The sequence below is a fragment of the Herpailurus yagouaroundi genome, unplaced genomic scaffold, assembly GCF_014898765.1.
Source record: "Herpailurus yagouaroundi ecotype Mexico unplaced genomic scaffold, PumYag 142, whole genome shotgun sequence".
Classification (NCBI taxonomy): Eukaryota; Metazoa; Chordata; class Mammalia; order Carnivora; family Felidae; genus Herpailurus; species Herpailurus yagouaroundi.
This window is the reverse complement of record NW_024412397.1, coordinates 59362947-59379850: the sequence shown is the minus strand read 5'-3', so window position 1 is coordinate 59379850 and position 16904 is coordinate 59362947. Positions and strand designations below refer to the sequence as shown.

The window sequence follows — 16904 nt, the reverse complement described above, 5'->3', positions numbered from 1 at the left end:
TGGGTTACTCACAACCTTTCACCAGGCAAGGGCAACGTCAGAACTTTTGTTCTGTTCCGCTCCTTTCACTTGCTGTAACACAGCAGGAAATTAAACTCAGAAACCCAAGGGTGGAGTTAAGTGTTCCAAAACTGGAGAAGTGGTTCTCACTGGTAGAAGATTCTGGAGGGTCCCTGAAGCAGACTCTCTGCTGCTGAAAGCCCTCACTGTGTGGTTGAGGTCCAGAAGGCACGTTTTGAACCATTTGGAAAGTTGATTGTGCCTTCTCAATGCAGATCTCAATGCCTCAGAACTACATGAGCTCTGATACAGGCCCGCACAAATGTTTTACTAGGCACGTCCAGCGAATGGGAAAAATGACCAATTTCATGAATCATTCCCGTTTGGCTACCAGAAGTTTCAAAAGACTGCCGTGGGGGCAAAGACTTCAGCAAAGGCTTCCCCATCACCCTGAGAGTCTCAACAACATGGTCCATGGTAGCCATACTCCATCCGCCCCAGGGGAGGGAGAGTCATCAAACCAATCTCTAGAATACGTCAACCCTCTTGGGGAGAACGAACTTTTAGATCATTGTTTTGTGCTCAAATCGTCTAGTGGAGTTAGATGCAGCTTTCACACTCCTTCTCTGCCATGTTCTTGCCACACGCTCACCCTTGGGCAGTAAGATACAGAAATAGCCACATTGGTGCCTCCTGTCTTCCTTTTACCCTGCCTAGATCCCTCCTCCTGCACCCCAAGATCATGGAAGGAAAAAAAAAAAACCCTGATGCGACAGGGAAGACTCAGGAAAAATCTAAGGCCAATCTGTGAGCCAGTGCCATATGGAGAGCAGGCCCTGGTGCTCCCTGGGTGCCTTTGGAGGGACAGGCTCTCACTGCCACCCTTTGAGCAAAGGGTAAATCAGTCCTGCCAGAAGTGGGTTCCACTTCTGCCCCTTCTGTCCATGACACCGTGGGCTGATCACAGAGCCCTGGTGAATCTGTCTCCTTATGCCTAAAGCAAGATCCTCACTCAATGACAAGGTCATTGTGAAGGTCAAACGGGATAACGTACTGCACAAATTGTACATGGTAAGTCTCCACAGTAGCACCCTGAAATTACCTTTCCTCTTTGTCTGAAGAGTAATTAATATTGGAGAAAGGGGTCAGTAACTCTGGCTTTTGTCTTCTTTGTGCATTAGGAGAATAATACAAATGTCACTGACAGGAGAGTACGGTATTTGTGCTCTAAGAACCCAATACACTAAGGATTTGGTTTGGTTTTGGTCAAGCAGACATAAAAAGGGTTTTTGTGACCAACTGGTAATAAAGCTGTCTGCCCACTCATACTGAGCAAAATGGATTATCATCACTGCTGGGGTAACAAGAGATCTATTTTAAAGGGCCTGCATAGAACACATAGGCTGTAAAAGACATTGTTTTTAATTCTAATACTAAGGATTAAAAGCATGCTTATTTGTGGATTCATTCATTCTTTCAGTGAACGTTGAGAATCTACTCTGCACCAGAAATGGGCATGTTACTTTTAAATGACCCCAGCTTCTTAAAACTTTTGAAAGCAGATCAAAAGCACCCTTTCAATTATTTGATAAACATAGATTTGCAAGAAATCTATGCATCCAAATACACAGAGAGGTCTCTGCTGTTCACATTGAAGGAATGGAGTTTTAATACGCAAACGCACATACCAGTGGAGACAGATGGTCAACGCTTTGTAAATGGTTTAGTTTGGGAGTGAAAGCCTAGGATAGGAAGGCATCGCAGTGCCCTCAGCCCCAGCATTAACTTGGTAGCCAGTGTGTGTCCTTTGCCCTTAAATGATCCCATCTCCACCTTGAACCAGAGAAATTCACCTTTTGTGCCTGAAAGCGGCAGCTGATATCATGGAACAGAGTGTCACCAGCCTCAAGGGAACCCCACCATCTGCCCACCTTGAGCCTGGGCAGACCCAAGGAGGGGCAAGACCCCCTGCTGTGACCCATGCCCTGACGCCACTTCTGTGGAAACCTGCAGCTGGTGAGGCCTCGGTACGGTGGAGGCCAGGCCTGAAACGTGGGGATAAGGGGCAAGGTGACCTGCACAGCTCAGGAAGTTTTTGTCTCAGACCAAAATCTGAAAGTCTCACGTGATCTTCCCTGAGGGTCTTCCCCCAAAAGTTGAACCGAGAAACTGAGGAAAGGGGTAAGATCTCTGAGAGGCGCACGCAACCCGGGTCTTCCCCAAGGGTTCGGAAATGCTCAACTCTAAATGCTTAGTGTAGAAAGTCCCAAAGAGCCTTCACATCACCTCGATTTCTGGAAACCTTAAACCTCACACCCCCTTTCCCCTGCCCACCATGACCCACAAATCTGACTGAAACCAAAACCATTCCCCTCCTTTTTCTTGAACCTAGACCCCAGTCAGTTAAAGACGAAGATTCTATGACATACCCTAAGGAGGGTCTGATTGGTAGATTACCTGATTGATAAAGTATCCAAAAAAAATCTTCTTGTTCCTTAAAGACAGAAACTACACACACACAGACACACACACACACACAGACACACACACACACAGACACACACACCCCAGGAATTCTAACACGATTAAAGCATGCTGCCATTTCTACCCAACGCCCATGCACTACCAGGCCTGCGACCGATGCCAAAGCAGTTTTCCAAAGAAAGACAATCTCTGAAGCCAAGGGAGTGTGTGTATTTAGCAAAAGGGTCAGACTTGCTCCCTCGGGTCCAGGCAGCTGGAGCTAGGCGCTGCGCCTGCTGGTTCCCATTGAGCGGGGGAGGGGGGAGCAGGGAGCTGGGCTTCACCTCTTCTGGGGACACGGAGCCACTCCTTCTCATAAGATGGGGAATCACAGCCTCAGCTAGAGCAGCAGGAGGCTGGGTCCCCCCATCTTATCTCGTAACCATACACTTTCTAAGACTCTGCCTGCCAGCATTCTCGGGGAGGGGTCTAGGCTGAATCCTAAGCTGAAGGGTATCAAGCTCTGGTTTCAAGAGACCATCAGATAGCTCCAGGAACGCAGTATGAGAGCAGAAGGTCCAGTCACGCTTTCCACACGACACAGGTCCTGTGGCAGGCAGAGAAGGCAAGCACGGGACGGAGGGGAAGACACACACGGGACCACCACCACCACCAGCAGCAGCAGCAGCTGGAAAGGCCTTGTCAAGCAACAAAAATATATCGCTCTGGGTATATATTCTTTGGCTTGCAAGTCTGACGTCTAGCCAGCACCCCAAGCGCTGACTACTCACGTTCCTACCTTGCGCCGGGGTGCCGGTTTCCTTTGAGTTTTGGCTGCAGACCTGCAGTTTCCAAGGCGCTCGGTTCCACCGCTCTGCTGGACAGAAACTCCTTTCTCAATGGTACCGCGGGCGGAGGGGGAACGTAACGCATTCCCGGTGCCCGGAATATTTCTCAGACACTCCTGAGAGGCAGTGACGGCCATTCACAGCCTGGGTTACCCACAGGTGAAGGCAGTGCTATGTTTCGTAGCAGGGAAGCTGTTACCCTTTGAAGGGAGATCTTCCCTGCTCAAGAGCCAGGGAGCTGAAGCACACTCAAGGCCCGGGACACTCCAAGCACCCAGCACAGGGACTGCAGATTTTACTTTCCCTGTTACTAGTGGATGCCGAAGTGAGGTCAGGGGAGGAGAGAGGGCAGGAGAGAAAGGTTAATCTCTGGCATTCCTGCTGTTCACACGGCCCAGTCCTCTGTGAAGGACATTCTGGGCATCAGTGAGTTTGGATAATGGCAAAACCAAAGGGAATCAAGAGTGGAGTTCACGGGGCAGGTCAACGGAGCTCTCAGTTACCCGGACTTCTTGAGTCTCTCTAATTACTACTTGCTCCGATCACTCAGGGAGCTGATGCCCCACGAATGCCTTTGTTCTCTCCAACACCTCATACTAGAGGCATTTCTTTTTTTCAAAAAAAGAAGGGAGGAATCCAGTAAAGCCTGTGTTGAGAACCGCTCAGAGAATTCTGCAGGACACAAACCGTGTACAAAGAAAGGGCTACGTTTTTACCATCTTCTGGCGAGAACATCTCACTTTCAGTAAGGACAGTTTAAGATACTGTTCAGCTTACCCGTTAAACAACAACAACAAACAAAAAAGCCAATGTTCAAAACAATGCCTTATGAATGAACGAGCCAACACCTCACTAGCTGACCTATTTTACTGTGTGAATGACTGACGGCCAAAATACGTTTTACCAGTTGTGGATGCTGCCAGAGAGCCCTGAATTACACAAAATTATGTTTTGCACAGAACCAGTCTGTTCTTGTCTTTCTTGAAGAAGTCACCAGCTTATCAGTGTGAGAAACAAAAAAGGAGGAGTTGGTGGTTTAGAAAGAACATTTTCACCCCATGGAGGTTTTGAGCAAGTCCAAATTTGTTGGCAGGTAACGTTTCTTTGAATATTTTAAAGGCAATGTTCTCACGCTTTTGAGACCATTCAAAATGAGGTGACAGCCCCTCGAGGAGGTGTGACATTAGAATGATACTTCTGCTTACCTGGTTCAAGGTTTTCTTTTCTTTGTACGTTTCCCGGCTGCCTCTTCTTTTCAGGGAACTCTGAAATAGATCCAAGGGACATTCTGTTACGGGGAGGTCACGTGCAGGAGCTGGACTAGGCACACGCCGTCCCCACTGGTAGGGGACACACACAATGGATGGAGGTCCTTTTTTTCCCATGGGAATCAAGGAACCATTCAGAGTCAATGTTTATTTATTTGTTTTTTAAATCTTTATTTATTTTTGAGAGAGAGTGCAAGCAGGGGAGGGGCAAAGAGAGAGGGAGACAGAATCCGAAGCAGGCTCCAGGCTCTGAGCTGACAGCACAGAGCCCTGCGTGGGGCTCGAACTCACAGTGAACTCATGACCTGAGCCGAAGTCGGAGGCTTAACCGACGGATCCACCCAGGCGCCCCTCAGTCACTGTTTAAATGCTGTAGAAGAAGCCTGGCAAGGTCTCTGAACCCTAATGATTGTGTTTGGAATATTCTTCAATTATTCAGTTTAATGAAAAGGAAGGGTGGTTTGGACGATTTGTAACAGTGGGGAGAAATGAGGAGAGAGGTAGGTGGTTTGGGAAATAGACACATGGTATTTCTGGAGCTGCCCTGCCTTCCTAATTAGGCTTTGTTGGGGCTAATATCAAAGTTAAACGCTGTTTCCTGAGTGCCTAAGGGTAAATGGCCAGATAACAAAGTGGTAGGAAGGAAGAGAAGGGTGGTGCAGGTTTATGGAGAACACCTAATCTAGGATGCAACAGTCTTCAGCCACAGCCCCCTCCAATTCATGACTAACCCTACATCTTTAAGGTCTTGTAAGGCCATAACTTATTCATGTGAAGTGGCCTTGGCCGTGTCCTTCAGTGGGCTGGGTCCCTGCCTAGTTTCACATACAATGCAGTACACCTATGCCTGCTTTCGGCAAGATATGTGTCTGAAATACTAAAATAAAGTATGCTAAAATAAAGTATGAATACCGCAAGGACTGGCGGGAAGAGCCAGAAACATCCTAGGGGGAGACAGAGGGATGTGAAACCTGAAAAGATTAACGGAATCCTGAGACAAGCCAGGAGAAGGCAGTTTGGAAAGCTAAAGACTTGGGGGCTTTCACTCAGACCCTGGTAAGCCTGCGACTGGGAAGGAGTCTCCCTTCCCTCCTTGAGGCGTGGACCTGGATGCTTGGATCATCTGGGAGTTCATCTCAAGGGTGCTCAGAGCCTCTTTGCTTCATTCCTTTGCTGCAACCCATCTGCCAAAATAGCCTAGGAAGGAGGCTCTCACACGAGTCACTTACATCACAGTCAGACCTACGGTAATGAACTCAGTTCTGTTTGCATTCAAAGTGCCCTCACTCACAGATGGCCAGGCAGTGCCCTTCACTGGATGAAATTTATCAAACAATTAAAATTCCAGCCCCTTAGCCTCTTAGGAGGCGGGAGGCCCGAGCCCTAAAGGGGGGGGGGGGGGGAAGGTAATTGAGAGAAGGGTGAGAAAGTTACAGAATCAGCAGGGAGTGTGGGCACTCCCTGGTCAACCAAGGCGGATGTGTGGAAGCTTATTTCTAAATCCCAGCTGCAGAAGCAGCTTTACTTCCTTTAGCCTTTTTGGTAAAAGCAGGGTCAAACTACAAAGAGAACCAGCTTTCTCCAACAGGTTATGTGAAGCCCGTCTTAGGGCTTGAGATTTACCACCCATAGTATGTAGGCTTTCCAAGATTCTTCATGCTGAAGTGAAGAGTTTCTTTGATTTGAATGAGCTGAGTGAGATGAACACTTCTGGCGATTTACTACAGAGGAGAGTTCCAATAAAGAAGCAGGGAGAGAAACCATTCCCAAGGCTTCAATTTCTGGGATCTAATTCCAGGACCGAGGTCAGCTCAGTGAGCCCGTGGCTCTTCGAGTCACCCTGTACCACATCACCTTCTCCCTATGAGTGCAAAGCACATTCTGCGCACAATGAAAGGAAAGTATCTGGAGGTGAGATGAAAGCTAGAAGTGGAGACAGAATAATTTTGGTGTTGCATTTCGGTGGGGGAGGAAGGAGCACCTTCTGTGTGAGCCCTCCCGCTGGGAGGCAGCCAGTGGGGAGTCTGGACACAGATTCCTGCCACCAGCCTGATGGGTCTTTCCCCTCGCTGAGCCCTGAGTACAACTACCCGAGTCCCGTGATCCTTCTAGAGAATCGTGGAACAGATGGGGGGCCATGGGATCCCCAACACAGATCCCAGTTAAAGGGAGAACTACAATGAAAAACAATGCAAAGATTAAAATTAACCAGAAATTGGCAGGACCTAGATGAAAGAAACCATACAATTTTGGTGACAGATGTAAAGGAATGCTTGATGCTGATGAGAAGACCCTATTTTATAGAGATGTCACATTTCTCCCACATCATTGTTTAGTACGATGGCATTTTAACCAAATTCCTCTCTTTCCATATATTTACTGCAATGTGTATAAAAATATAATATAGAAACAAATATACACAAAAAGTATGAGTGTGTGTATATACACACGCATATGCACACACACACATATTCACACACACACACACACACACACACACACACACACACACACTACTGTGTATACGTGAAGGAGGTAAGAGTGGGAAAAGACTTGACAAAATGACTCAAAAATTCATCTAGAACAGGGGTTGGCAATCTAAAGCCCTCGGGATAAATCAACCCACAGTGTGTTCTGTAAATGAGTTTCACTGGAGCACAGCCTTGTTTATTACCTCTTCTCCTGCTTTGCGCTACAAAAGCAGAGCTGAGTAGCAGTGACAAACCATATGGCTTGCAGAACCTGCAACATTTACTATCTGGCCCTTTTCAGAGAGTGTGTTGACCTCTGACCTAGAAAAATACATTGGTAAAAACAGCCAAGAACACTGAAAAGGAAGAATAATGACAGTAAGTTTGCACCCTCAGATGTAGAAATACAATATAACGGTTTGGAGCTGGTAACAAAAGTCAGATGAACAAAACAAAACAGCTCAGAGCAAAACAGCTCAGAAATAAAGTTGAGAGTATATGAGATTTTGAAAGTTGATACAAGTAGCATTTTATTAATGTTTATTTTATCTTTTGAGAGAGAGACAGGGCACAAGTGGGGGAGGAGCAGAGGGAGAGGGAGACACAGAACCCGAAGCAGGCTCCAGGCTGTGAGCTGTCAGCACAGAGCCCCACGCGGGCCTTGAGCCCATGAACCGTGTGATCGTGACCTGAGCCAAAGTCGGATGCTCAACCGCTCAACCGACTGAACCACCCAGGCGCCCAGATACGGGTAGCATTTTAAAAGTGGGAGAAAGAACAGGCTATTTAGTATATGTTGGAGAAACAACTGGCTAACACAGGGGGAAAAATCAACACCATGTATCAAAAAAAATTCCAGATGAGTTAAATATCTAGATGTACAAATTCATAAAGGAACTAGGAAGAAAAGAGATGAATTTCTGTTTGTTTTGGGTGTATATCCTTTATACACAAAAGCCAAAACATCCAAGGGAAAGACTGAGTGGATTGGTAAGATATAAAATGTTTATGTATCAAAAGAAACCATTTACAGTATTAAAAAGCAAGTGGCAAAATGGGGGAAAAAAGATGTTTCTAGCACAAGGCAGACAAAAGACAATATTTTGTAAGAATGGAAAACCACTTTAATTAAAAAATAAGTGGCCAACAAACACATGATTACTAGCAATTGAAATAAAGTACCATTTTTTTCACGTAAAGGCTTACAGACCAAAAGACGTATGACCCCCCAGTGTTAGCAAGGGTCCACAGAGGAAGGCACTTCATCCAGATCAGTGAGAGTGGGGACTCCCCAGCATGTCAGGTGGGCAACTCAGCCTGGTAAAGGGACACACTGTGACCCAGGGATTCCACCTCTGAAAGTGACTAAGTGACGAAGTCCTGATGACTAAGTCCCTCACTCACCCAGCATGAATCCAGTACCTACTATGTTGCCTTGTCTGGGCAGCAGGGTAACAAGACTTTTTTTTTTTTTCCTTAAGTTTATTTATTTTGAGAGAGGGAGAGAGACAGGGAGAGAGCTCGAGGGAGGAGCAGAGAGAGAGAGAATCCCAAGCAGGCTCTGCACAAACAGTGCAGAGCCTGACACAGGGCTTGAACCCACAAACCATGAGATCATGACCTGAGCCTAAATCAAGAGTTGGACGCGTAACCGACTGAGCCACCCAGGTGCCCCACAAGTGTTTGTTTTTTAAGGAGCTTACATGAGAGTGTGAGGAGTCAGACGATAAGAAAGTAAACAAGAACAAAACAATTTCTAAGGAAATTGGTCTAAGGAAACATGCAGAGATACGTGGGAAGTTTTATGGGTAAGAATGCTTATCGCACTACCTTTGAAAACAGCAAATGAATGCTGCGGAGGGTATTAAAATGATGTTTTTGAAGAAAAAGAGGAAACACGATGCATTAAAAGAAAAAATGCAGGTTACAAACAGCATGTATTTTGTGATTTCAATTTACATCTAATAAAATATAAATATACGTATGTATTACATATGTATGTTAGAAAAGCAGACCGGAGAAGCATATATCTCATGTTAACAGCATTCATCATCAGGTGACAGAATTCTGAGGGATACTAATTTTCTTTTCTTGTGGCTTTTTATAGTCTCCAAATTACTTATGGTGAGTATTATTTCCTTCATAATTAACAAGAAAAACCCAGGAAATTATTAAAGAGGTCAGAGAAAAGAGGCTGTCACCGATCTCCTATGTAGGATTACAGTGGTGCCTCATCAGACGTTATTTGCCAGCTTCCTGGATCTCTTTTTGTATGCTGACATTTTTTTTTATTAGCCTGATGTTTCAGGTATAACATACACACACACACGCGCGCGCGCGTGTATAACCTGTATGTACATTGGCTAAAAAGACCAGGAAACCTCCTGAGGAGTCAGGGAACTGGTCAGGCACCCCATTGCTCTGCAGGTTACTGGCATATGGCTCCCTCACAAGCTGTCATGCAGTCACCAGGCCCCCGGCCTGGGGTACAGGGTCCTCCTGGGCTCACTGCTGTGAGTCTCAATCAGGGCTGAGAGCTAAGTGCTTTGTATATTGGCCAAGAGACCCTAGGTACAGAATGATATCTGTGGACATTATTCATGGCCAGTGCATTCCTCTAGATGACTCAGAGATCCAGTGGACAATCTCTTCCAAGAAACCATAAGGAAAAGAGGAAAATGTTGCCCATCAAATAAACTGAGCCCAGAATGGGGGACTGGCCTGCTGATTCATTCTACTCTTTCTTTTTAGTCTGGCCAACTGCCAGCAAATCAACTCTCAATTCCTACTGAAAAGGAAAAAAAATCTGAGTTTCTAACTCCAAATTGAAATCCATCTAAGCCTGATGCATTTGCTGAGTATTGAAAATGATTAAATAAAATACGAAGTTAGGCAACTGCTTAATGCTTCCTATTTTAAGTTAGCCAGTTTCTTCCAGGCAATTTTGGAAAAAAAGAACAAGCTCTCAATTGCTAAAATGTTTCAGAGACAGACTTTGGGCTCAAAGTTTAGATTGGTAACAAAAGGAGACAAAAATTCGGATGCTGTGAATTTTGACCGAGGATGGGAAAGAGGGGACAGATGAAGGCAGCCGACTTCCAGAATTCTTACAGATCCTTCATTATTTAGAAAGTTGTCTGGGTTTTTTGGGCTGATTTACAGCACACATGGTTTTAAAATCAGAATAAGATGGGGCGCCTGGGTGGCTCAGTCGGTTGGGCGTCCGACTTCGGCTCGGGTCACGATCTCGCTGTCCGTGAGTTCGAGCCCCGCGTCGGGCTCTGTGCTGACAGCTCAGAGCCTGGAGCCTGTTTCAGATTCTGTGTCTCCCTCTCTCTCTGCCCCTCCCCCGTTCATGCTCTGTCTGTCTCTGTCTCGAAAATAAATAAACGTTAAAAAAAATTTTTAAAAAATCAGAATAAGAAAATGAAGATGCATACACCTTATTTCTTTTCAGGAGGAAGTTACCAGGATTCTTTCACCCACATTAAAGTCCTCATTTAAGTGTTAGGAGATGGGAAAGATGAGTTACTAGCTTCTCCTTTGGCCAGAAGCACCAGGTCCGCGCTGGTGGATACTTTTTTACTTTTCCTACTCTCCACTTGCCCCTTAGACGGCCCCCCACCCCGCGACTCCCACCTCAGGGAGACTGGCTCCTGTCACACCATGGAACCACAGTACTCAGCCAAAGTCTGTGGCACCACCCTTACACGGCAGGGCCCTGGAAACACAGCTCCCCTGCCTTCACACCCCCCTTGGCCACAACTGGAAGGAAACCCCTCCTCCTTGGCTCTCTTTGGAAGAATAATGGTGATGTTAACAATTACCGTTTGTTAGGCATATGCTCATGTCAAAGGCAATGCTAAAGTCTTTCTTTCAGCATCTGATGTAAGCTCATCCTCACGAAAGCCTTGAGAGGATACACGGTTATCACTGATTAACAGATGAGAAAACACAGTCAGAAGTTAGGTGACGTTTCAAGGTGCCCCAAACTCAGAGATGGGGCTCCAACCTGGCCCTGAGTCCACCCGCCTCGCTCACAGTCACAGCACTGAGACCCTAGGAGCTGCCTTCTGGGCCTCTGACAGTTCAATCTCCCAATTTGTGCTACTTTCCTTTCTGTTTTCTTGAGATTTTTGAGCCCCAAACTGCTGACTCTTCTCGCACAAAGAGTCTCTCCCTTTTTAGCAAAAGAGCACAAAGAACTATTACCGGAATGGTTGCAAATTGCTATGCTCACGAGGTACTTCATGGCCATGAAATATGTGTTGGCACTGGTAATTTCTGAGGATCTGAGGCTGCAGACGGCACGGGTCCTTATATGGAAAAGGCAGAAACTATTATCAGAGGACAAAATACCACAAAGTAAATGAGGAGAAGAGGAAAATATATTGAGATGCTTTGGCCGAAGAGAAATCCAGCCATTAAAGTCAGAGCTGGTTGGGATCCCCGCACCCAAGGGGAAGAGGAGGAAGGCCAAGGGGACAACAGCCCAGCCGCAGGCCACACCGTCCAGGCTACGAGGCCCACCTGGGAGGGACAGAGACCGCCCGCACACCCAGGCTACCAAACGCACTTTCTCCTGGGAAGAGAATGTGGCAACACAAATGACAGGCTGCTGCTGTTGCACGTTTGGGACACGTGACATGCATTTGCTTTGCAAATACGATGCATTTTAAACCTCAGAGACATTTATCTTGAGTCCTGGTAATTGGAAAATTGTGGCTAAAACATACAACACAGTAGTCTCAGCCAAACACCACAAAATAAAAAGGGAAGAAGATAATGCAACAGTGTACATTATCATTAACATGTAAACCGAAAAATGGAAAATCATGGCCAGCGTAAGACCAAGATTGATGCCTGCACAAGAAATAAAGTATCCTTCCTCCATATTATAGAAATCCTGACTTACAGTGTGCACGTACACCCAGGCACTCAGCAACACAACCAAACAGGACATGAAATACCGAATTGGAGTCTACATTTCAGAAGCTTCTACCAACTCACTTAGTAGGTGACAAATAAGTGGCTCTTGGGCACTCCTAACAGTTGAAAATCTATAAAAATGTATGTTGTTTGCCAATCAGAACCGAAGATAAGGTTTGTGTCTTATAAATACTAATCTGGGGGCGCCTGGGTGGCTCAGTCGGTTAAGCGTCCGACTTCAGCTCAGGTCACGATCTCGCGGTCCGTGAGTTCGAGCCCCGCGTCAGGCTCTGTGCTGACTGCTCAGAGCCTGGAGCCTGTTTCGGATTCTGTGTCTCCCTCTCTCTGTGACCCTCTCCCATTCATGCTCTGTCTCTCTCTGTCTCAAAAATAAATAAATGTTAAAATTTTTTTTTTTTTTTTTTTATTAAAAATAAATAAATAAATAAATACTAATCTGTTCCTGGCTCCCACTGGTCTGGAAAAAATATACTTAGTCCACTGAGAGAGGCAAATTATTTCCCAGTTTAACAAAAGAATACAAAAAAGTGAGAAGTACTTTGAAAAACAAAACAAAGCCAGGGTGCCTGGCTGGTTTGGCCTGTAGAGCATGTGACTCTTGATCTTGGGGTCCTAAGTGTGAGCCCCACACTGAGGCTCATAAAGCTTTCATAGAGCTTACTTAATAAAAAAGGCCAAAAAATAAATACATATATACAAATAAATGATAATGTTGCCCCTTTTTGGAGAAAATTAATCACTCATTTTTTTTCAGGAGCATGTAACATAAGAAAATATTTAGGACTTTACCTTTCAAACAAAAGAGCACATGAATAAAGTTCTGAGTTACTTGTGATACTATTTCCTAATCATCAGCCATAAAACCCTTTGGATCTTCTAAATGGACTCTGAGTATTGTTCTAATAATAAAGTGTGCGATTATACTATTAAAATTTAGGCACACATTTGTCAAAACTCAGTGATTATAAACTTAAGATCTGTGCATTTCAATACACATAAATTACTGCAAAGTATAAGTAAAAATTAAGTTCTAGTTAACAATGTACATTTAAGGAAAGTGAATTGGTGCCTCCATTTCCAAAATGTAAAAAAAAAAAAAAAAAAATAAGAGGGGTTAACAGATTAAATCGATGGGTAAACAGATATAGGATAAATCAAATATAGTAAAATGTTAATACAGAATTTACATGGTGAGTATACAGGCGTTCACTATAAAATTGTTGAAGCTTTACTGTATGTTTGAAAATTTTCGTAGTGTTGGAAAGAAAAAAACATTCTGTGCATAAATTTCCAATTTCACTGAAAACAAGTTAATATGATATTGGCTAGCCATGAAAATTTATGGTCACTAAAAATTTTTCATGACGTGAGAAATGTTTCATAAAATGCCAATTGAGCTGCAGGATAAAAAAAACAAATTTAATATCTTACCACGATTACTTTTGTCTTTGACATATTTAGAAGCAAATACACTAAAATGCTAATAGGTCTCAGCAATGGGCAGCAGCATCATGGGTGACTTTGTGTTTTTCCTTACAGGTTTTTTTTATTTCCCTGTAACATTGAAAATTCATATATATTATGTTTTTCAAATCAGAAAAGTTATATTTTAAGGATAAGAGAACTGACCCATAATACAAACACAAATCGGAAAAGTTATATTTTAAGGATAAGAGAATTGACCCCTAATACAAACACACCTGCTAAACCTGTGTTGATTTGGCTGGGCTCCCCCTTCGGATGTACCTTTGGCCCTCAAGTGAGAAAGAAAAGAAATTAAGCTAAGGGATTAGCTCCCAGGCAGGATTAGCTGTGTCCTGCTGGAGATCATCAAATAGATTTTCACACAGAGGACAAAGGAGGGCCTAATGGACATCTGGGGACAGCAAATGGATCTGAGATTCTAATCACCTTCCCCAGCTGAAGGCTTCCTCTTGGAGAGGCTCCCCGACCAGGCGGAGGCTGACCTGCTGACCCACGTCTGTCCTGGAGCCCTGTTATCTGAGGAGCTCGGCTCCATTAATCATCCGCCAAAGGCTCTGAAATCTCAAAAGCATCCTTGGGCTGGCATTCTGCACGAAGCCAATCCTGTCCCGTTGGTTAAATCATCTGCAATTCTCATCTCCAAACCAGAGCAATTTGGATTTCCACCTCTAACACCAAGGCACGGTCTTGAGTGACTTAAGGGGAGAGTGGAGATGCCTGCCCCACAATTTCATGACTTCTATGGAGCTGAAGCTCTCTCCGTTCCCTGTTAGCCTGCATCACCATTCAGGGGACTGCAGAAGATTCAGTCAGGCGACAGTAAGTGAGCTGCAGGGTGGGGGCAGGATGCCACTTGCTTTTGCAGCAGGAGAAATCCCTAGGGCCCCAGGAGCTGTGGGGACACTGTTGGAAGGGGCAGGCCAGCCCTGCTTTCTGAGGTGGGCCAGCCAGTGAGCACACGGAAAGAAACACGCTTCCAACAGGATGTAATCTGGGAGGAACGTCACAGCAGGAATACTGGCCCTGGGCTAAGGACTGGCACAGAGCAGAGCAGAGGGCAGGTCCTGGGCAGCACAGTCCTGGGTTCAGGTGAGTCACGCTTTCATCATCTGTGGTGCTGTCATCTGTAAACACACGGGAAAGAAGCTTGACGCCCAAACCATGGGTATTTCTGCTAGCATATCACGTGGATGAGACAGAACACCTGCAAAGGCCCCGCTTCAGTCCACCGGGCCCCAGGCTCTGACAGGGACGGTGGCCGTGTCACGGAGCCTGAGGACAGAAGTGTCCTTTATGTGGACTCGTAACAGCATTTTGTTCAGATGGCTCCGCCCGGGGCCGTATATAAATCCATTTGCACAGTCAAGCCAGATCCTAATGGCTTCTGAGTCGACAGAGGACAAGAGGGTTACTCAGGAAGCACCGTCTGCCTGCAAGCTTGTCCTGCCTCCTGCTCTGATGCAGCTGCAGGGCCACTGCCCGCTGGGGGCATCACTCATCTCTGACAAGCCTGAGGGCCTGCTCCTGACCCCCACCTGTCCCGGGATAAGAGCAGATCTCCCTGGTCTCTCCAACCTTCAGATCCTCTGATTTCTCCTGTTCAGCAAAATCACTCCCACCGACAGCAGCCTGGGCTGGGAAGAGCGTGGAGGAGGAAGGGACACCACATGTGCCCACAGCACATGCCGACAGCACATGCCCACCTTACTCCTCACACTCTCCAGGATGGACAGCAGGAATGGTGGTACCTCACTTCCCAGAGGAAAGTGATGCTGGCAAAGGCTACCTGATGCGCCCAAGGCTGTAGGGCGAGGAGGCTACGCCTCACTTTGGGGTGTTCTCTCTGAAGCGCACGGATGAGGCCACTGACGGCTCAGCAATTTGGGGCTTTGCCCAAAAGCCATCTGTTCAGATGTCTCTGGCCCTCTGGGTGCACCACAGCAAGTTCGTGCACTTGGTGTCGCAGCACCAAGTTTCCATCCACCTTACGCCTCCAAACCCTCTGCAGGTTTCCAGAAGGAAAGCTGCGGTGAAGCGCCGGCCCCTCTACTCCCGCCTTCTGTGCTCCTGCCTTGGCTCGGGGAAACATGCTTGGCCAATGCTGCACACCTACCTGGGGAGCCACAGCGCTTCAGAAAACCAGCTGGCGTCCACAGAAAGACCAAGCAGCCTGCAAATGGGAAAATGCTGGTGGAAAGGCCTTTTCTCATCCCAGAGGACGTCCACTAACGTTTTCTGCATGCCACACAGCTCACGCTTCTGCAGGGCTTTGGTCACACGTCTCTCTACTCCACCATTTCACCCTGACTCTCCTTGTAGAGATTTTATGTCTTCCTTTTATCGCCTGGAGTACTCGCACCTGAGAGATCTCAGAGTTGAGTGTGCAATTTCAATTGGTTTTAAAAAGCTTTCATAGTTCGGCTTTAAGAGAAACTTCGAGGGGTGCCTGGGTAGCTCAGTCAGTTAAGCGACGGACTTTGGCTCAGGTCATGATCTCACAGCTTGTGGGTTTGAGCCCCTCATCGGGTTCTGTGCTGGCAGCTCAGAGCCTGGAGCCTGCTTCGGATTCTGTGTCTCCCTCTCTCTCTGCCCCTCCCCTGCTTGGGCTCTCTCTCTCTCAAAAATAAATAAACATTAAAACATTTTTAAAAAATAAGAGAAACTTTGAAAATTCGAGTAAGACTTTTGTCTTCCAAAACTGGTCCACACCTTCGTGAATTTTTAGTTTTCCAGCAAGCATGTGAAAACACATATGTTATGTGTGTAAAAGGAAAGGTGAGTTAAGCATGGGCATTCATGGACAAATCTAGGTGCATCACTCATAGACTGTGACCCTATACTCGTTTCTTGAGCTCTTTGTACCTCAACTTCCCTATTTAAAAGCGGTAATAATATTAATACCTATTTTATATAAAGGTTTCTCGTAAGGACTACGTGAAACAACATGCTTAGTAAGTGACAACCGTGAAAAACAAACATTAGCTAAACCCCTATGATTCTTTTCTTGACCAATATTTTCAATTGCTAATCATCTTTTTTTTCCCCCAGAATAGAGAGTAAAAGCCATTATTACTCACTCCAGCTTTCTTCTGTCTGCAGGAGCAAGCCAATGTTCGCAAAACTGTCTTTTTCACTTTACATGAGAAATGTGCTTGAAGTGTGAACTTTTTCAACTGTGTGCTTTCTGTATATTCTTTTTTTGCATGTGTAATGGAAATTGGATATCTTAGAACTTTAAATTCTATCACAGGTCACATAAAATCTGTTGTGAAATATCTTGCTATTGTCTGTTACCAAGTCACAGAGGAAATATTAACTGAAAAAGAAATTCTCTCTGGGGGCGCCTGGGTGGCTCAGGTGGTTCAGCATCCAACTCTTGATTTAGGCTCGGGTGATGATCCCAGGGGTGTGGGATCGAG

At 45.7% G+C, this 16904-nt stretch overlaps 1 protein-coding gene across 12 annotated transcripts in view; it reads right to left on the bottom strand.

Moving 5' to 3' along the window:
• Positions 1-16904, bottom strand: part of MTCL1 (microtubule crosslinking factor 1) — a 130194-nt gene that overhangs the window by 51147 nt on the left and 62143 nt on the right. For 7 of the 12 annotated variants that reach the window (XR_005791743.1, XM_040479381.1, XM_040479387.1 and 4 more), the window contains exons 4-5: positions 4517-4576; positions 3263-3340 (exon numbers count right to left, since the gene is read on the bottom strand). Coding sequence is in view for 11 of the 12 variants with exons in the window: in XM_040479381.1 (XP_040335315.1) it covers positions 3263-3340; positions 4517-4576 (138 nt within the window). In the remaining variant the exon portion in view is untranslated. The remainder of the gene's footprint in view (positions 1-3262; positions 3341-4516; positions 4577-16904) is intronic. The other 5 variants (XM_040479384.1, XM_040479390.1, XM_040479391.1 and 2 more) reach the window with 2 other exon arrangements.